Here is a 21519-nt window from a genome sequence, read left to right on the forward strand (position 1 = left end):
CTGATTGTCCCTGCAATCTCCCCTAAAGGTTTTTTCCCGGCTCCAAGCCCCATCCATATCTGAAGCTGATGCATCTTCTTCTGTTAGGAGGCAGCAACAGGAAAACCACATGATAGGGATTGCAGCTGATCCTTCAGATTGTTACTGGGCTCCCCACCTCCACCAACAGGTGTTATTTTGTCATGGTTGAGAAGCAGCCACAACTCAACCTCTAGCAGTCAGGAAGACTCTATCTCCTTTCTTGTAACAGAAGACAGGTATCTTTTGTTATTTCTCTAAACAGGAGCTTTACTTTGAGCTAAGTTACAAATGCTGATTTTCAACAGTCATCTCCCATGGACTTCATGTGGCCACCTATGTCCAGTCATTAAACTGCAGAACTTTGTTACAAATTCTTTCAAGTAGTGCGGGACATTCTGGAAGCACACCACCGGAACAGCTCCCTGGGCAACTCAAGTCCTCCATGACTTCACAGTTAAACTTGGGCATAGTTTCCAGAAGTCTAGTATGGCTGCTATTTAGAAACACACTGGCCTTCCAGAAAAATCTGGCTCGCTATTGTGTTTAAAAGCCCTATTCTGAACAAAATACTTGCTGAATCTTTACAACACATTAGCAACCAGATGCTGCAACAAAACCTATTAAGTACTCTTTCCAGAAGTTAGTTTTTGTTGCATGTAATTTTCTAGGCTGAAAAAATAAGGGGGTGCCCAAGCATTTACATGTTTTCACAGGCAAAGCCTCTTAACAGGAAGCTCATTTGTGATTTTTACTTACGGTGGACAACTTAAGTGCAATCTCAAAACAGTGGTATTTTTGGTGTGGGTTTACTTGTACTAAAAGGGTATTTTTTCCTAATTTTGCACTTTAGTCAAGATTTCAACAGTTGCACTGCTTAGTGTTGCTTGGCAAAGTCCGACTACCCTAACACATTACTAATTGAGTAAAATGGAATCCCCCTTGAAATATAAACTAGTTACCATCACCTAAACTTCTGCAGCTCTTCACATGACTGGATTCCATATTGCTTATTAAGACTCACAATTTAGCATTCAGTCACAAGCGGCTCAGGCCTCTCTCAAAAAAAACACCCAACCCTCAAATCACCAAACCTACTTTCCCATCCCCCGGTGCTGACAGGCTACAGCATGGGGGGTGCTCCAAGCTGCTAGCCCCAAGCCCCGGCGCGCCGGTCAGGAGCCCGGGACGGGGAGCCACAGGCCCCACACGGCCCCAACTTAGCACCACTCCGGCACCGCGCACCACTCCTGGGCCGGACCAGGCCGGGAAAACGCGACGAGGCACAACCCAGCAGAGCCCGCCAGAGAAGCCGCCCTCCACGCACCGAGCAAGAGACGCCGAAGAGCCCTAGGACTCAAGGCCGCTCAGTTTCCTAATGAGGCCCAAATGGCCGCCCCCTCCCCTCAGCGCCCCCCCCCCCCCGCCTCCAGCCGCCAGCTCTCGCGAGATCAGCTCCACTCCCGGCATCCATTTCGCGGCTGGAGTGAGGGGGGGCGGCTCTGAGGGAAGATGAAGGCGGCGGCCATGTTGGGAGCTTCAGGGTGCTTTTGGTGCGGGGTGTGCTGAGGGAGTCTGCGCAGGGAGAGCCGTCGCTGGGGGATCGGCGGAAGGTCGGGCTCGAAGCGGGAGGAGTAGAGCGCCTACTACGACTCTTGAGTCGAGCTTGTTTAGTTGCGTGTGCCTGGCTTCAGGAGCGCTCGGCAGGGGAGGAGGGGGGGTGTCCCTGACCGAGGAGCCAGCACCATGAGTGGGGGGACGCCCTACATCGGGAGCAAGATCAGCCTTATCTCCAAGGCCGAGATCCGCTATGAAGGGATCTTATACACCATTGACACCGAAAACTCTACTGTGGCGCTGGCCAAGGGTAAGGACCTGGCGGAGCAGAGGACTGGGCCCTGGCGGCCCGGCAACGCCTCGGGGAGGGGGCGGGTGGGGAGCGGGACCGCGGTGCGTGCGGTGGCGTGGGGACCGTTGGGGGCCCGTCGGGGATCGAGCAAGAACCTGAAACCGCGGCAGAGTCGTCCGTGGCGATGAGGAGGCCCGGGCGGCGAGGGGGAGGCCTGCAGCCTACGCGGGCCCAGCAGCAGCTGCGAGGGGGGTTTGGCGGTGCTTTGGGAAGAGCCCGCGTAGTTTCGGCCGGCGGCGCGTCCTCCCGCCATTCTCCCCGGCGGAGCGGCTGCGGCGGGGCTGTGGCGACCCGCGGCGCTTCGCGGCGGAGGTGGAAGTGAGTGAGGGGCTGGGAGAGCGGCGGCGCGACGGCGCTGCGGAGGCCCCTGCTCCCGCCGCGCGGGCTGCGCCCCCGGCTGCGGGAGGGCGTAGGGAGAGCGCCGAGCCGCCGCGGCGGGACCGTCGCTAAAAGGAGCTAGGGACGCTGCTTCGTTAGGGGCTGCTCCAGGGAGTCCCGAACAGAGTAAAAGTATGAAACCCTAAGCGGCGGAAGCGGTGCAGGAGAGGAAGGCTGGGAAGAGGATTTCTTTGCATCGTAAGAATTCCAGACCTACAGGTTACAGGGCCGGAACTCTTGATTCTGGGGTAGGAGACAGCTCGGGTCTAAAGGGGGTCCTGTGGGTGCTAGGTTATCGACAAAGAAGGCTGATGTATGTGTAAGAAAGTTAGGATGGTAAGTTTACTGAGAAGAGTAGTCAGAGGCTGGGGAGTAAAATAGAGAATCTCTGAAACTGGGTGTCCAAAGGACTTTGCTGTTTCTTGCACATTATAATGCACACTCAATACAGGTGTATTAGCCGTGGCAGTGAGTGTGTAATATTCAGGTAAAACATAGAATTTTTAACAACATCTTTTTAATAGATTCTGCAAAACTCAGTGGTATTTTACATTTCTTGACTCTGTAAAGTCTTGCTAAATAATCTAAATGCATATGTAAAAGCAGAGAGTTTATCTGGCCATCAGGTAAGGGGGAAAATTGCTCCTCATGCGAATTAAATTTTTGGGACTGAGAGCATTCCAAACCTCAGTTCCTGTTTGCTATGATAGGCTTAGCGTTCTAGCATAACGACAGTCTGTTACATTTTACATAGGTGCTGTTTATAATCGTTAGTCTGTGGAGTTGATACCACGTAGCAGTTTCTTTGCTTTCATCTCACATTGGCCTTTGTGGTAATTGTTGTTCTTGTGCATTGTCGCTTTAAGACCACCCCACCCCCACACCCCCTTCCAATTATTATTTAAGAAATAGGTTGCTTTGTTTATGAACTCCTGTATGCATGCTTTGAAATGCCTTATGGTAGGTTTGGTCCCAGGTCCCAGGTTTGCATAGTTCATTTATGGGGCATGTAGCTTTCAAGATGTGTTTTCCACTTCTGAGGTTGCCTTTAGGTTAAATTACTGTTTCTGGAATTGCATTATCTGTTTAAAAATGACAGATAGTATTTGTTTATATGAGAAGAAGGTGAGCACTGTGAATAGATGTTTAGAAATTCCAGTAGCATGTTGTGATTGTTAAGGTTTGTACAAAAGCACTTACAAGAATATCGACCTTGAGGAGCTTGTGATAGTCTTGCCCTAAATTAGACAGGTTTAGTGCTGACCAAGCCACTTTTGCATGACTTCTCAAGTGTGGTTAAGTCATGTTATGGCATATCTGCCAAAGTGTACATATTTAAGATAGATCAAACTACAGTTACAAATCTAATCTACTTTTTTCCCATAGCTCTCATCAGAAATGTAAATGTAAACCATTAAATTAGCTTTAATAAAACTTGGCTGTGTTAGCTGAAGAATGCGTGTTTTGTAATAGTGTCATGATTCAGAAGAGAATAAACCAGTATTTCTAGGCCACCTGGAACCAAAAATCTTGAGATCAATCTGGAAGCTGATAACAACTGTATTAGACCAAAACAGTTCACTGTGCTTGCGAACAAAATGCTGAACTCTAGAGTATTGAAGTTTCTGAATAAATGAAGACTTAGGTCATATGAATGTGACATGATAGCATATATGTGAGGTGGCAAATGTGGTTAATTGTGGTTGGGTCCATATGTGAAAAAAGCAGATCTTCCTTCTGAACTGTCAGTAGCTGTAAATATGTTGACCAGTTAATTGTTATCTCTTATTCCTGTGGCGAGTACAGCAGTCAAACCAGACCATGGATCTTTGGCACAAATGTCAAATTTTCTGCCAAAAAGAGACAAAAAAGGCCCCAAAAGGTGACTTCATGCTTCCAGTTGATCTGCTATGTAGCTGGCTCCACGTGACTGTTAACCTGGGTCAAGCGCAGGGTGACTTATTAATTTCCTAACTAAAATCACTGAAATTGTTTGTTTCATAAAGTGCAAAGGTAAAGGTAGAATCTGTTCTTGAATAACTACGGATTTGCATAATAATAGGACTTCTGTGGGCAAACTGAAGTCTGAAATGAATCTTGTGAAGTTGTACGTGTGGAATGCCTTCATTTCTCTTCAATCTGCAATTTTAGACAGAAATAAGTTTTTGCTGACAGGGTACTGCTGATTGTAGTCTTGACTTACTGAGGTTCAATCTCCTACAATTCTCTAATCAGCATTTTATTTACAAAGCTGTGATCCTGCCACTAGCAAAAGTTGTGGCCTCTGTCACGCACATTAGAGGAAGACTTCCATCTATGTCGGATTCCAAATATTAAGCAAGCTATACAAGTATTTTAGGGTTTTATGTGTTAGTGGCGCATATTTTTTCTTTGGATTGCCATCTTTTCAGAGCTGCTGTTTGGAACCAAAAAACATCCACTCTTATTCTCAAGTTTCAAGTTGAATTAACTTGGCATGTTTTTCCAGTTCATCTTTCTAATTCATACTTAGGTTTTTAAACACCATTAAGTCCAACCAATTTAAGAATAAAGTGTTAGCAAGCTGTGGTTAAGAGTAAAATTTTCTTGCTGTAAACGGATTGAAGCCCTACCTGGGGCAGTTACAGAATAATCGTGACAGATTGTGGATCTTGTGTGTTGCAGCATTAAAACTAGATGTGATCTTTCATGCTAGTGATACAGAATGTCTTCCTATTTCAAGGCACCTATTTGAAGAGATAGATTTTTAATCTGGCTAAGCTGTGTAAGAACAGTCACATTGGGTCAGAAAAGGCTGTTCCCTGCCAACAAAAGGGAATCCTTAGGATTTTGAGTATAAGAAACAAGGAAATTACATGCTGTCTCTCTGGTATCATGCATCAGTTTTCACTTATCAGCTGTTGGACCACTGAGAGTTGCATTTGGAACCATTATAATTAATATATTGTTAACAGAATAGTAGTTAAACTTGCGGCATTTTCAGCCATCTGTGATAGTCTTTCCCTAGTCTAACGACACATGAAAAAGAAAACTTCCCTTTCTTTTAGACTTTTATGCAGTATTAATTGAGTGAAAGCCTCAGAGACATAGACAGAAGAAAGTTAAATTCTGGTGAAGGCTTAAGCATTTCTTAGAGTTCAGGGGTAGGAGCAGGGAAGGGAAGTGTTAAATCTGTATCAAGTTTTTATGAAATTGTTTTTTTAGTTAAGTGACATGCTTCCTTGATGTATTGAGGTTTAGGGCATGTGTGCCAAACCAGTCCTGTGCATAGTGTGTCACAGCAGAAAAATTCCTCTTGTCAAAGCGCACTCCTGGCTACTTCTCTCATATCTGTCTGCCTGTTAACTTACCACCCCTGCAAATAAGGGACTGCAGACTGAATTAATTGTTCAGAAGGTACGAGCCTGCCACAAACTGGTTCCTTCACATTAATACTTTCCCTGTACTGTGGTGTGCAGGCATCTGAGCATGTTTATAGGGAAATGGTTGTGGTGTATTGCAGAGAGGTGGGAGCTGAAGTGGTCTCATAGTTGTCATGCTTCTCATTGGGTGCCTTAAGCATGGGGGGAGACTGATTTCTCTGTGTGTATGCGATGTATGAAGTCAGGCTGATAAGATTGTGTCAGTGCTGCATACAGAGACTGAACCACCTATTTGCCAGTGATTCACGTTATGTGGGACCAGTCCTCTTTTGCTAGTAGAATATATAGGTTTGCTTCTGATTAACACCGTATTTTTCTGAGTTAATCAATGGGTAATCATTTCTGTTAATTGATAGGGAAAGCTGCGATGTTTTCCTGGGATGCTATAGTAGTATAATACAGTAATATACATTGAAACATAGTGTAGTAGTAACATTGAATGAAGTCAATCAAAATCTGTACAAAAATATTTGCAGCGCTTTGATATGAAATTGGTGGAACTACTTGGGCAAAAAGTCACATGCATGAATCCTGTTAGACTCAACAGTGTTGGTTTCTTTCTAGCTAGGTACTTAATTGTGTGTATTTATGCTGACAAGAAATAAGTTTGCTTTTAACATGTGATGGTTGCCTTTAGTCAGCAAGACCCTAAGCCAGTTTAACTCATTAAAAATAAACAAACAAAAAAAAACCCCACCCCAACAACAAAACCCAACCCAACCAACCAAAACCCACAAAAAAACTTAAATTGACCAAAGTAAGATTAAATGGATTTACCATAGTCCTGGTAAGTGCTGTAAGATTACCTTATCCTCCACGTGCTTATTTTCATTTCCTCTCACTCTTCAGTATTTTGCTATATATGAACCACTGCACCTTGTTCTGAAGGAGGGGTGTAGTCTGGGGAAGTACCCCAAGAGAGAGTGCTTGATAGAGCTCTACGACTGCTGCCGCTTCCATACCTTGTGGTTTTCATACTCTGGTAACTTAGTATTTCTGATTATGCAAAGCTATGGTAAAAGCTATTTCTTTTGAAATCTTGTTGCACTGGCCACCTTTTATATTAGTCTTGAGTGAGCTCAGATTATGTAATATCCTAATCCAAGCTAGGACAGAAGAAACTGGAAAGATAGCTATTTATCCCTTTGAGAAATATTAAAAGTAACATTCAACTCTTTATGTTGTACTGCTATCTGAAGAACCTAGTTGGGATAGATACTGCAAAAACATTCAGTAGCCCTTATCCTGAACTGCTTTCTTAGATTACTGCACATGCAGTTCTGGTTCCTTGCTTTAGAAGGAAATTAGATTTGGGAATGGTTGGTTTTGTTGTGTTGCGGGGTGAGAGGGGAAGGTTGAACTCCCAATCAGAGCAAGTTTGCTTATCCCTCTCCAGCAGAGCTTGTCTTCATTGGACAAAATTGTCTTTATATTTTGCAGAAACTAAAACCAGTTTGGTTTGGGGCAGGGGAGAGGTAGGGGAAAAAACCCCCGAACTCTTAGTAGCGGTTCTTTATGTGTTTTGTTGCAAAACTATTGAGGACCTTATTAGCGTCTTGGTCTGGTTGCACAGACAACTGAATCTCTGAAAGATTAATTTTTTGCTATTGAAAACATTTCATTTTGCTGTTTTCATAACTTTATGATGGGGAGAAAGATAAATTTTTTGACATACAGTAAAATACCTTTACCTCTTTTAAGGTGTCATTAGATGAAAGTTAGGTTGTTCACTTTTCTCTTTAATTGATTTAGAACAGGGAAAGGTAATTGCTAGGAGTTTAAGTATTGCTATATGTGTCATGTGATGCTGGTATTAATAGTAAAATACTTATCCATGCAGCGTAGTGCTGACTTAGAAGTACTTTCAAAGCAGATTTCTTCCATAGTTCATCTTACTTTAATTTCTGTGTAAAGGTGGGATGTGATTCTCTAGCTTACTACCCTTTTTCATGGTGTTCCTGCTGCTTGGTTCCTTCACTTTCGCTAGAAAGTAAAATACTTCAGTAACTTACTGATCGTGCTCTGGCCGTTATTGTGCACCTTCATAGACAAAATGGCTACTGAAGCAACCATTTCAGCGTGGGACAGAGAGAACCAATGCAAAATCAACTTCAGTTTTACTTACCGAGACAGTAGGTCAAATGATGGAATGAAGAGCCAAGTTAATTTATTAGTTATCCAATAGAGTATAGGATGGCCAGAAAGTGAGGGTGGATTCTCTCTCGGTCAAGTCAGTGAGATAGAAAAGCCTGATGAATAGAAAGCAACAGAATGAACTAAGGTAATGCATATGACCAGTTGACAATGTTGTTAAGCTATTGTGTATTACTTAGAGTTAATTTCTGCAAATTCTTCAGCTTCAGATTATCTTTTTCTGTAGAGAAAGAAAAGACTTTTATCTTACAAAGATTGAAATTCACTTAACAGTATATGCCTTTTTACAGCGCTTACATTTTATAGTACCATTCAGAGCAGACTTTCAGATGAACAGAAATAGAAAAGTTGATTAAATTCAGCTCAGTAGATGATGTAAGTATGAACAAGATAATTGTAACCACTTAATGTTATTTTTCGTTGTAGTGTGGAGTTGATCTCTTTACCCCTGAATTATGCTTCTCAAAAATATTTGTAATACTTGACTGATAAGCTCTGTTTATGCAGTATTAGAAGAAGCAGCAGTGATGGAAGATGGTTGGTGCAGCCTGAGAAATGACTCTGTACCACTTTGTACACCTCTACAGGAAACTCTGCTTTTCTTGACTAATGGTTTTATGGCTGCAAATAAGCGCCTAATGATGTCTCCAAATTGTTGATGCATCTGAAAATGGAGGGAAAACTAATTCTGGTAAATTAAAACAAAATACAGATGTTTTCTCAGCATAAACTGTAGTACCTTACAAAGCAAACAAAAAACCTCTTTTAAAAGGCTAGAACAAAGACAATCAGGAGGGATTGTTAAAGCTGCAGCAAGTTGTTTTTCAGTAGAATGTGACTGTCATGATTCCCCCCCCTGCCCCCTAGTTTCAATTAATGGTTTAAATTTTGCTTACAAAACTCCAGCTGTTGGAGACATAGCTCTTACTCAGATGCACTTGTTTGTTTCACTTTATGTTCACCTACAGTTGGCAGTCTCAAGGTGAGAAGCCTTGGAAAGGGTAGTGCAAGTGATGCTATCTGTGTACAGTGGTAGTGATTATATGTAGTGCAAAGGGAAAAGCATGGTAAGCTTCATCGCTACATAATCTGAAAACTGTTGCAGTTCAGTACATAAAAATAAATTTAATGTCTTGATATGTTGCACACTATGCAGACCTGCTGAGGAAGACAGTTGTGCCCCAGTGAGTTTAACTTGACAGAGATCATATGAACCTTACACCAGCAAGAATGCGTTTTGCTTAGTAAAAGTTGTATGTACATACCACAGAATTTCTAATTTTTATGTAAAACTTGATTCAGATCTTGAATCTATTGAGAAATGCTTTGGTTTTGGTAATTTTTAATAGTCTAGTTTCTAGTAGTAGTAGCGGGTTTTTTTCTAATTTACAAGTGCAGAATATGAAGTATGTAAACTCATCTAGTCCTTGAGTCACAGAGCTGACATACCAGCCTTTGTTGGTGTTGCTGCTGCTATAATATCCAGAAAGTGTGAACTTAGCAAAAACTGCTTTGCTGCTGCCCCTTATCCTCACGAAACGGTCAAAATACTCAATGTGTGAGTGACAGCATAAATGATGTCTCAGTAAGGAATAGAAGAGGTGTCTGTGCTTGATTTTTAACAGAAATTTTTAAGATCAAATTACTTATGTCTGACCAGTTGATAATGGCAAAGAGTATGCTGTCTATTTAATAAGCTTTTTTGCTCAACAGAATATTACTCTTTCTAAAGCTGTTGATCTCTGCAGTATAATTTAAAACTTTTTTGGTGAATGGAGGATGCTCTTATTTTCTTCTCTCTCCTCGATTTTGCAGTTCGCTCCTTTGGCACAGAAGATAGACCAACTGATAGACCTATACCACCTCGTGATGAAGTCTTTGAGTATATTATATTCCGTGGCAGTGACATTAAAGACCTAACTGTCTGTGAGCCACCAAAGCCTCAATGTTCTTTGCCACAGGATCCTGCTATTGTTCAGGTAAGCCAAAAAATATTTTTAGATGTTGCTGAAGCTAAAACCTGGTAGCTTTAAGTACCCTCTACGTGAGTGTTTAAAAATTAAAATGTTTATTGCTGTAAAGATCACAACCCAAGGTTAAGAACTCTGGAAAGATTTTCTTCTTTTGAATTGTGTCTTTAATTGTGCAATTCAAGGTTGAAATGTAACTCTAGCGTAATGTACCGGATGCCAAAGCAGACAGTTTTTCAGAAACAGCTAAGGACTTTTGGTAGGTGTTGATGCCTTTTTTTGAAGCTACTTGGCTTAGGAGGGCACGTATGCAAGACTTACTGGAAAGATGAGACTTGGTATAAGTCAAATGAAGTAGATACTCAAATTTCTTCAGATCATTAGTGATTAAAGTGTTTTATCTAGCTATATAGGCTTTATACTAAAGGGCAGCTATTTACAAAGGGAATACTTGGTTGCTGAAGGGAGAGAAGCTTGCAGCTTGAAGCCTTGAGGGTGAATTAATCTGTTACTTCATAGTAAATGGACTGAGAGAGAGTTACTTTGGATCTTTAAAATTTGTTGTCTTGTTGATTGTGCTTGTGGGATGTCTTAAAATCATCCCTGAGAGCAAGATGGATGATGGTTCAAATGGAACTTGATAATTCCATAATATAAAATTCTTGATATTTCCTTACAAATTACCTTTGCAATCTTCTTAAAGTCTTTTGCTAAATTCGGTGCAGCTCCTTTTGTAAGTGGCAGCTGTGATCTGTGAAATTGCTAACCCCAGTAATAGTAACCCCACCCTCCTCCAGTATGTTTGGGTCTTTCATTCTTTGTGTGGCTTTTGAAACTTAGGGGAAAAGAGAGGACATTTTTCAAGTTGCCAACAGAAGCTTACACATCCGTTTGACAGAAGAGTCCAGTATGTGAGGTTGTAGAGAAAAGTGTGCAAAGTTTTATGGTACTGTTTTCACAAGTTAGTGATATTGGAAAGGGTAAAAGTGCTCTCTAAACTGTCTAAGTACTTGTGAAAATGTTTTCTGCTAACTGTTACCTGGTTTGGGTTTTCATGCAGAATAACGTGTGTGATTTCTTTTTCTTGTGTTGTCTTTGCTTCTGTGTTAAAGCAGTTAAATTGTTGATATTAAAAAATGCAACTTTATGAATGTTTAGGTCTTCTATATGTATTGGCTACAGTGGTGGTGGTAAGGTAAATTTAATGAATAGTTCTAGAGTTTCTGCACATCTTACCTTGCAGAACTATTTCCTGCTTTTTGTTTTTTTGTCTTTAGTCTTCACTAGGATCTTCAACTACATCTTCATTCCAGTCTGTGGGGTCCTATGGTCCTTTTGGCAGAATGCCTGCATACAGTCAGTTCAGTCCAAGCCCACTGGTGGGACAGCAGTTCAGTGCTGTTGGAGTTGGTATGTTCATTTTTATTATTTGGTGTTTTCCCATAAGTGAAGTTGCAGGCTTGTGCCTAGACAGTAATCAGTGGTTACTATTCCATCAGTCTTACCCTAAGGGCAGATCCCAAGTCTTCTATCTGTAATCAGTCCCACAGTTCAGCTCAAAAGTAGTTCTTCGTAGTCAAATCAAAGCAATTATGATTGAGAACTAAACATCCTATTTCAGCGGGAGAAGTGGGGAAAGGTTCCTGTATTTATGAATTCCTTTTATTTCATACATATTCATTACATTGATCGTGTATTCCTTACATTTCCCAAGTGGCAGGGACACCCCTTCCACAAGAGCCCCATAGCTGTGTTGTCAACATCTGGTATCCCAGGTTGACCGACCAGGTGGTGTGTGCCTTAACCCAGGGGTTGGATTATTCAGTAGTCCGTGTGCCAGCACACTCCTGCAGCTATGCATGAGAGGTTAGCTTGGCACGAAGTACATGCTTGAAGTATTCTTTTATACTGCACGTGCTCTCTTAGACTCACCAACCAACTTTGATTCCTCCCTCAAAAGGTTTTTATTTCACCTTTTTGGTTTTTACATATATTTTTGTAACTGTTAGGGCATCAGTGCTACTCATGGTGCTGAAAATGTTGGCCATGCGAAAAGAAGGCTGTAGAATTGGCCATAACTTGATACCAGTTAATAAGATGTGACAGTCATATTTTTGGTTAAAGCTGTTAAGTGAAATATATGCCAATAATGTTTGTTTGTTATTCTGTAAGATGCTGTTATGACTATGCTATGTTAATACTTGTGATATTCAGTTAGCAGTGCTTTTCTACTTATTTTTAGATAAAAAGCATCAAGATGTTAGTTTTACCAACTTACTATGAATACATACATTTCATTAAACTCCCAAGTGTATGGGAATGGCAGACTTAGGTGGTCATTCTATAATACACCTAATATGGCTTCACTAATCATTTAGTACTAATTTAAAAAAAAAAGTCTAAACCAGGTTTTACAACTATATTATTTCTTTCAAAGCAGGAGGTTCATTAACATCTTTTGGAACAGACTCTTCAGCCAGCGCTAGCATGTCCCAGAGCACTGCAGTGGGTTCTGCATTTACAACAGATGCAAGATCTCTAAAAACACAGATGTCTCAAGGTAAATCTTACTGAATAACTCTTTGATCATTTTTGACCAGTTGTGCCCCCATAACTTAAGTAGTTTCCAGAAATGCTAACGAAGCTAGCTGAATTCTGTCATGAAAACACTTGGTATTAAAACCAGAAAGCACTGAGAGGTTTTGTTCTTGCTCTTTAAATGTGTTTTCCTACATCTTGGCATGCTGGATACATAACTGTTAGCAACACATTTGTTATCCTTAAAGCATCTGTATTGAGGAGCAGGACTTATTTCAGTTGAATAATGTTAGCAAATAGGTACATATGGAAATTCTATATATAGTTTTACTGATAGCATGACAAAACTGAAGATACTTCATGATGATTGAAGTCCTGCTTATAATTTTTAAATTTTTATTCCTAACAATATTTTTTGTTAATGCATATTTATGTAAATAACATTAACAGCCGGCTTGACTCCCTGTAGAGACAGTGACATGGCAGTTAAGTCAGCTTAATAGTGATAGAAACTGTATGGATAGTTTGTATAATATTGGAGAAAGAAAGAAGCAAAAAGGAAATGGTTGATGCAGAGTGGCAAAGAAAAAAAGAGATGCTGAGCACCTTCACCCTCACTTTTCATGCAGGTATCTTAAGACTGCTCCTTAAAATCTGCAAGACTTTATTTCGTGCTCTTCTACTCTTTATTGCTGTGAGTTAGTGTGTGCTAAGATACATTCTTAATGCTTTTTTTAAGTTTATGCAGTCGTGTTAAAAGGCAGAAGGCTTCATAGCAAACAAGGGTGTTTTTCCAAAATTCTAGTTGAGGTTTGTGCTTTCTAGGATTGAGTGGATTACCAAAAATAGATTCTACTGTGTTGCGTTAGTTGTAGGGGGGGAAAAAGTACGCTGAGCATTTATGCTGTCTCTATTGAAAGAGTAGGTTGGTTTTCTGTAGGTGAAATTAAAACTTGTATGATTCTCAGACTAATATATGACATATTCTCCAGATGAAATACGTTCTGCCACAGAATTTACTGTGGGGCACTAAAAAGCTTTTTCCTCTGTGTGTTAGCTTTTAAAAATATTTTGTCATCTTTGTAGATTGTAAGTGTGGTGTGATTGGTTTTGGGGTTGGGTTATTGGGTTTTTTTGTTCAGCTTTTTTTATGGAATGCAGTCTTACTTTCTTAACTGGGACTGGAGTCTTATTCTAACTTCTTAGTAGATTTACCTATGTGATGTCATAAACTTGTCTGGCCAGATCAAATGTCTCCATTCTAATCATGCTTCTGGCTCTAGTCACTCATGCTGCAAATTGAAATGTATGAACAGCACTTCGTGAGGAAGCTTTCACAGCTCCTTCATCTGCGTTATGGCTGGCAGTAGCCATCACTGTTCATTTATTTTGTGGTAATCATACAACAGAGTGCACTAGATGAAATTTCAGTATCGCAACTGGTTCTCTGCCTCTGGAAGCAGTCACTTGCCACTTGGCTTTCTAGGGAAGCAGAGTATTTTTACCTCCTGTCAATCAAAAAATTTCATTCCATAGCTAAATGCGCATCATGGATGGGTTGGTAGGGATTAATTGTCCTACCCATTTTTTTCTTTTAGACTGGGGGAAGGGAAATTGCTAAGTATCCTTCATTCTGGATTAGTGGATCTGAGGGTGCAGAAATATTTATTTCTTCTTTGGACACAGCTGTCTTTGACTGGTAAGGCAGATAAATCTGTCAGCCTAGATTGGTTGAGACCAGTAACTCAAATCTGTAGATGAGAAATAACTCTGGGTTTTGGTTTTCTTTTGTTTTTTTTCCCCAGGTCGTTCCAGCCCTCAGATAGATCACTTGAGAAGGAGCCCCACCATGGAACAAGCAGTACAAACAGCTTCAGCCCACTTGCCTACTCCAGCACCAGTTGGGAGGAGGAGTCCTGTACCAGCCAGACCTTTGGTGTCTGCTAGCCAAAAATCGTTAGAGAATCAAGAGCACAGACGAGGTAGTTTTGGATAATTTTCATACAGTTTATTTTCTTCCATACACATATGAAGTGCTCTTTTTTAAGGGTAATACAGGAATTTTCCTGCTGGTAGACTGGTCAGCAGAGACCTGGATTATATAAATTGCTTTCTAAAGTCAAGCATATATTCTAAGTTGTTTTTTTTTTTTTCTTTTAAGAATTAAACTTGTGGTTTGCTTTTATAGGTTTGGATTTTTTTGAAATCTGAACCATATAATTATATACAAAAGTATGATCAAAAATACCTAATAGGATAAACAAATAATTTTTTTATTTCCAACTTTAGCTGAAGCACACAAGGTTTCAAGATCAGAAAATGAACTCAGAAATGAAAACAAACGACAAATTGGTAAATCTTGTTTTGAGAAATAGCTATCATTGTTTTCAGACTTCATTAAGTCTTCAAGTCTGCTAAAGTACAGCGTTGTGTATACTTTGCAAAACTGCGAGGGCTTTTGTTTCTAACATCCAGAAATCTTGCAGTTCAAATTACAGTAATAAAGAATTCATCTATTAAAAGGCTTTTACATAATTGTTTCTAATGGGTAACAATAACTTTGCCCTGGGCCAGAATAATACAAGCACAAAAAGTCAGCGTTAAAGAGAAAAATCTCTTCTGTTTGCTCTGTATTAAGCAATTTGAATAAAAATGCAAAACCAAGCACTATTAATGGATTTATAAACACAACAGCATGAAAAAAAAGTGTTAACTTTCTACAAAAATACTTGACTGAAAAGTCATTAACATTTTAACTCTTCTTATGAAAGCTTTTAATGAGTTCTAGAAAGTCGTTTAGTACCATTATGCTTTCTGTGTCACTGTTGTGATTATTGTAAGTGATTTTACAAATTACAAGCTGCTCCGCCAGGACTTTAAACAACAGAAGTGCGGGAAGAGGATGCATAAAGTCCCGACCTGTTAACCAGGAATTAAAAAACAAAATAAAAAACCCCACCCAAAAAACCAACCATGCCCCACCCTCAACGAAAATCCAGTCTACAAAACCAAACCGAACAATTTCCCTCTTTTCAGTTCCAGGTGGACCATCAGCACGGAGGGGCCGTGGAGGTCACAGAGGGGGCCGAGGAAGATTTGGCATTAGGAGGGATGGTCCAATGAAGTTTGAGAAGGACTTTGACTTTGAAAGTGCAAATGCACAATTCAACAAGGAGGAAATTGATAGAGAATTTCATAATAAACTTAAACTGAAAGGTAAACCAATTTTTGCTTAAAATTTGAGCGTGGAAAAACTGTCTTGCTGTTTTAATATCCTACCTTGGAGAACAACTTTCAAAAGGTGGCATACCACATTTAGTCTCACTTGCAGTCATTAAGAAATAAGTAAAATTAACAAGTAATCTGAGATCATCTACGTAATCAGATACTTGGTTCATGATTTGAGTTTTGAAGGAATTTTTAAATAGCAAGCATATTCTAATGAGTCTGTTGGTTAAAAATGCAGATTACTTGAGCAGAAGTCCCAATAGTGTTGAGTTTACTTCTGAGTTCTGGAAAAGATTTAATAGAAGACAACCCATGCTTTATGTTTTCAATTATTAATGGACCAAAAGCAATCACAAGAACAGGAGTTTGGGATCAGAACTTTGCTGGAGGATGCACAAGAGGTTAAATTTGAGAACATTTCCAGCATTTCTTTTGCTTTTTTCCTTTTCCATAGAAACACAGGAGCAGTTTGAATCCATATTGCCAACACTTCTGTTTCTCCAGCAGGCTTGTCTTTTTAATTCCCTCATTCTCTTGTGACTAGCCACCTGTTTGTTAACATGGCTGTTACTACTGTTACTATTTTTGGACAAAATTGTTACAAGTTAAAATAGGGAGTTCCCTGTTTGAGTAAATGATTGGCTGAAAGCTGGGAAACAAAAGGTAGGAACAAATGATCAGATTTCAGCGTAGGGAAAAACCACCAGTTGAGTCCCATTGGATTTGTTCTCTGGTGCTTTTCTCTTTTTCTGGATCATTTTTAAATGAGTTGGCAGTTTGCTGTTGATACTCATTTTTCAAAATAATAGAGGAAAGGGAAAGCCAACCCTAAAAAGCTACAGAAATATTTTATGAGACAGAGTGGTAATTTGTGTGTGTGTGTTGCGGAGAGCTTGAGTTGGCTATCTGAGGTTCATGCACAGCATGATGAGACGTTAAGCTGTAAGCATTTAGGAATGAGTTTATGGTCATAATAGTTAGCTATGCTGAACGATCGGCTGCTTTTTCAGTACCAGTCAAAACAGTAAGTTGAACTTGTGGCATTATCAGGAAAGAAATATATCATAAAGTCAGTTCACAGCATAATGTCTTAAATGCTGGCTGTGTGTCTCAGAGATGACAGCGAAGCCAGAAGACAGAGACATGCAAAAACACGGAATGACATTTATGAGGAATGACTGAGTGAGGCTTTTAAGACTGGAAAGGAGGGAGCTAGGAGGTTAGAAAATAGGTGGCTGTCAAATCCATTCTGCCACAGGTGGTTTTGTTAATTAAACTCATAGAGAATATAGAGGATATCAAACCTCCAGGCAGCAGCAGCAAAACATCCTAATTTGTGTCAAATTATTTGACTTCCACATTAAATTTTGGCGGAGTTTTTTGTATTTTTGAGCATTCGGTATAGTTCGTGTCTGTCTGTCTGGGAATAAGTTAACAGTGCTGTTTTGTTTAGTATGATGGTCTGGAAGGCTTCTGTTTTTTTTTTATTATCCAGAAGATAAACTTGAGAAACCAGAGAAGCCTGTAAATGGAGAAGACAAAGGTGACTCAGGTGTTGATACCCAAAACAGTGAAGGGAATGCGGATGAGGAAGATCCACTTGGACCCAACTGCTACTACGACAAAACTAAATCCTTCTTTGATAACATCTCCTGTGATGACAATAGGTATGGCCTGCAAGGGGAAGCTTGTTAGTCTACTTAATGCATGTTTATGTCATAAGGTCCTCGGTCAGCAGTACTTACTACAGTCGACTCTCTTGAATTGGAAGCGAGTAAAGCTTATTTCCACATGGAGCGGGCAAAACCAAAACAGGAATATAAAGTACGGAATTTCTTTGTGGGCGAGGTGCAGTACATCAATAGGAAGACATTTTTAAATGTTTTAGAACTATGCTTCTAGAACTTAATGTACATGCCCTAAAATCTCCTTTCCAGATTTATTAAAATAGGGGTTTAGTTTTGTTTTGCTGCTAAATTACCACTTTAGTTAAATCAATTATGACTGTGTTTTGGTAATTGTTTCTAAGTAGATGACATAACTGCCTTGGCCAGTAGTGTTGATTGAAGGGGAAGATAGCATTTCAGGAAAATGAAAGCTTATTTTGCTGTCGCCTTTTTATGAGACAGGATGGTGTGGGTTGCTGACCCCTTTTGAATTGGGGGGGTGGGGGTTTGTACTGACAGGTAAAGTAACATCTGTAACTGCAAACTCTTACTTTCTGTTTCTTGTCTTAAATTGCTGACAGCTTTTATTTATTTATTTTATGTATATTGCTGTGTGCAGAGGATACAGGCTGTAGTTCTACATGGGGAACTCTTACAGCACTGTTAATACATAATTAATGATACTGGAACATACCCCTTTTTGTTGAGTTAAATGAATTGTGGCAGACACCTAGACTCTTGCAGAAGAGATAATGTGGAGATTTACAATGTGGTTAGTGTATCACTTCTAATTTCACGGGCTTTCTGGCGATTCCTGCGAAGCCAAGGCAGTCTTAGATCTGACGTGTGTTTTAAACCAATCCTTGTTCCTTTGTGTGGCAGAGAACGGCGACCCACCTGGGCTGAAGAAAGAAGGCTAAATGCAGAGACCTTCGGAATACCGCTGCGTCCCAATCGTGGCCGTGGAGGGTACAGAGGCAGGGGGGGGATCGGCTTCCGAGGGGGAAGAGGACGAGGAGGTGGAAGAGGTGGTTTCACTGCTCCCCGAGGTTTTCGTGGTGGATTCAGAGGAGGTCGCGGAGGCAGGGAGTTTGCTGACTTTGAATATAGGGTAAAATACATTTAATGTTACTGTGACCTGACCCACTGTTCTTGGAAACCAGTGGTAGAAAAACTCGTGCTTTTAGGTTTGATGTTGAACTAGAATTTCTTGAGTAGTATTTTGCAGGTACTCCGAGCTACTTAATTGAAAGTCCATTAATGCTGAAATTTTATTTACATAACATTATTTTACTATCGGCAGCAACCAAAACTAAAAGCTACCTTTCTTCAAGTGCCCTAAATACTTGTTCTGTAGCTGGAAGTTTTTTTAATACTAAAAGTTTTGCAGATTTAATACAAGTGTTCATGTGAATTGCATTCTTCTAAGCAATATTGTAAAATGGGAATATGGAGAGAGACTAATTTGACTTGCTTCTCACGTGCAACCAACTTCTTTGAATTTTTGGAGCTTTTTTGAATTTTTGAGTTGGCACAAAGCCTATAGATCTCTAAGGTCCTGTACAACCCCTAAAATACAGTAATTGAAGTTACTGAAGTATAGCAATGACCCTTTGCAAAAAGGAAGATTTAAAAATACTTGAGTTCTGTAAGGTCCTGTTACACGCTTCTTTTTCATTATAACTTGACACAATTATATCCAGTAGCTGGTATCTTAGATGAACTTTTTCTTGAAAACAATGTAAATTCTGTTTATGAAAGCTCATTGATCACACAGATTTATGTAAATCAGCAGAGTTCTGTTGCTTACAAAACCAGAATCTTTCAATAATTTCAGTACAAGCTATTTCTCTTGGCATGAAGTGTGTAAATTCAACTCGGACGTCGGCTTGTCAAGGAACAGAGCTAATACTGATCCTAATCAGCATGCCAGTAACGAATACAGTTAACCAGATCAGTGCAAGTAAATGTAGGCTTTAACGGTTCTGACTGGAGCAGAAGAACTCTTCCTGGTGGTTTACTGCATGAGTAGTTAGGAGGTTTTTTTGAACTCCGAATCTTTGTTCTCTGCTGCCAGATTTAAATATTTCTATATATATTAAAAAAAGCGGGGGTGAGGTGGGTTGGGCTTTTTTTAATCACAGAAGCTTTCTGACTATCCCTCAGTTATTCCTTCCTTAGTTGGAAAAAATTCATCCTGTGATTTTAAAGAAACTTTTGGTAGCTGAGCATGAATTGAACTGAGGATTTGAAGATTAAAGATTTGAATTCCTGAGTGAAAGAATTTCACAGGCTTCCTGATAAGTAGGGAGGGGGTGTAAAGACTGAGGACTGGTGGCACACGTCTAGTCAGCGATGCACTGCTTCCTCGGTCTGGCACCCACTGGTGTGCTGACCAAGCACCAACCTGATGGCGTAGGGAGGTCTCCTTCCTGATCCCGGAAGGTGGGAAGTAGCCACCAAAGTGCATCTTTCCCCAGATTAATTTGTGATTCTTGTTTTGCAGAATTAATTTTAATATTTTACTGTTGTTCCCTCTAGAAAGACAACAAAGTTGCTGCATAGTCTACAAGAAAGCTGAAACCGGGTGAACGTCTAGATCTTCTTGATCCAGAGAATTAGTTTCAATCTCTGCAAAGAATGAAGTTAATTTGCTGTATACTTGTCACCAGCACTGGGATTTAACTATTTAATTTCAAAGGGGTATAATGCAGTTACTTTTGAAAAATGGCCATCTTTGAAAACAGTGAGCATTAAATATATTTGAAGCAGAAGGATAAGTGATTTCTTATGTATAGTTAATTATAAAGCAGTACTTCGATGGAGTTTAAGTATTTTTTCATCACGGAAAGGATTTTTTCTTATTACTAAACTGTATTTGATAATTGCTTCAAGTTGTAAGGACAATTGTATGCAGAAGGCCGTCGATACTGTGAGAGTTTTGATCCACTGAAGGTTGTTTTTTGGAAATCCTGTAATAGCCCTTTTGAGATAGTTGTACTTTTATCAACTAGGGTGCTGGACAGTAGAAAACTTGCTTTGTCAGTCAGATATGTACACACAGTAAATACTGTTTCTTAGGCAAAGGAAACTTTTTATATAGTTGTAAAATTCCATTATATCCCATTGCCAAAGAAACATTACAAACTTTGTATAGCTGTATAAAAAGCAACTAATTTTTTAAAGAATAAACATTTTTAAGTCGGCAAACATACTGTGTTATTGCGAAAGTTGATATGCTGAAGAACACTGAATTAGTTGGGTGTGTTTTTGTTTCTTTCTTTTAGCAGCTTTTCAGGCTTAAATGTTTGATTTTATATTTGGACTACAATGAATATTTGAAAATGTTCTTCCATTACATGAAACTGGATACGCTTTTCACTTCTCTCACAAGAATTTGGTTTTGTAGTTTCCGGCATATCACAGGATTTGACCAAATTAAGGAGATATTTTCAAATAAGGAGAAAGGAAATTTTCATATGTCAAAATTTGCAATTAATTTTACTTAGTGATAAATATTAACTTTTTTTAATAATGGAGCCAGGCACGCGAGTTTGTGATTCTCCTGGAATGCCTGGGATGAAAGTATGTCTCCAGTTGTCAATTCTTGAAATGTTAACTTTGTTGTAATACCTGTAGACATAAGCGATTTAAAGAATTCTTAGTGTTTGAAGTTGTTTGCATTTTGATAGACCATAGCTCGGAGACATTAACGATGCTGGTTCTGAGAGCGCGGGATCACAAATGACAGAGGACGGACTTTTTGCCAATTCTGAATGACTCATTACAACTTTTTGATATGCTGAAATAGAAACCCGGTCATTTGTGTCTGTGTATGTATATGAAGGCCACAGGAATAAAGGGATCCAAAGATTAAAACGTTTTGACCTAATTTGCTGTCTTGTGTTATTATTACTCGTGCTTCAGCTGGTTGTCGGGGGGATGAGGGTGCGCGGAGGGGCACCGGCGGGCACGGGGGGTCGGGGACCGGGCGGGGGGGAATCGCGGTTCCTGGGCCGCGCGGCTGCGCTTCCCCTGCGGCTCCCCCCGGGCAGGCGGGGCAGGGCCGGTGGCGGCCGCTGCTCGCCTTGGGCGCGTTGCGGCCTGCAGGGGGCGCTGGCGGGGGTGGGGCGGGCCTGCCGCGTGCCCTACCCTGCCCCGCCGTGGGGGGGCGCGGGCGCGCGCTGGGCACTGCAGTGCTCGGTCTCGGTTTAAAGCAAACGGCCGGACGCGGC

At 40.4% G+C, this 21519-nt stretch overlaps 1 protein-coding gene across 3 annotated transcripts; it reads left to right on the forward strand.

Moving 5' to 3' along the window:
* Nucleotides 1–1485: 1485 nt before the first annotated feature.
* On the forward strand, nucleotides 1486–21176 carry LSM14A (LSM14A mRNA processing body assembly factor). 3 transcript variants are annotated; one of them, XM_005444629.4, is made up of 10 exons: nucleotides 1486–1885; nucleotides 9697–9860; nucleotides 11129–11261; nucleotides 12289–12411; nucleotides 14195–14371; nucleotides 14679–14741; nucleotides 15426–15605; nucleotides 17113–17284; nucleotides 18167–18395; nucleotides 19826–21176. In XM_005444629.4, the coding sequence occupies exons 1-10, from the start codon at nucleotides 1765–1767 to the stop codon at nucleotides 19847–19849; spliced, it is 1386 nt and encodes a 461-aa protein (XP_005444686.1). In that variant the 5' UTR covers nucleotides 1486–1764; the 3' UTR covers nucleotides 19850–21176. The 3 variants fall into 3 exon arrangements, with proteins under 3 accessions (XP_005444686.1, XP_014140038.1, XP_014140039.1); XM_014284563.3 differs by having other exon boundaries at nucleotides 12292–12411; XM_014284564.3 differs by lacking the exon at nucleotides 14679–14741.
* The last annotated feature ends 343 nt before the right edge of the window (nucleotides 21177–21519 follow it).

The sequence above is a fragment of the Falco cherrug genome, chromosome 14 (assembly GCF_023634085.1).
Source record: "Falco cherrug isolate bFalChe1 chromosome 14, bFalChe1.pri, whole genome shotgun sequence".
In the NCBI taxonomy this organism is placed as follows: domain Eukaryota; kingdom Metazoa; phylum Chordata; class Aves; order Falconiformes; family Falconidae; genus Falco; species Falco cherrug.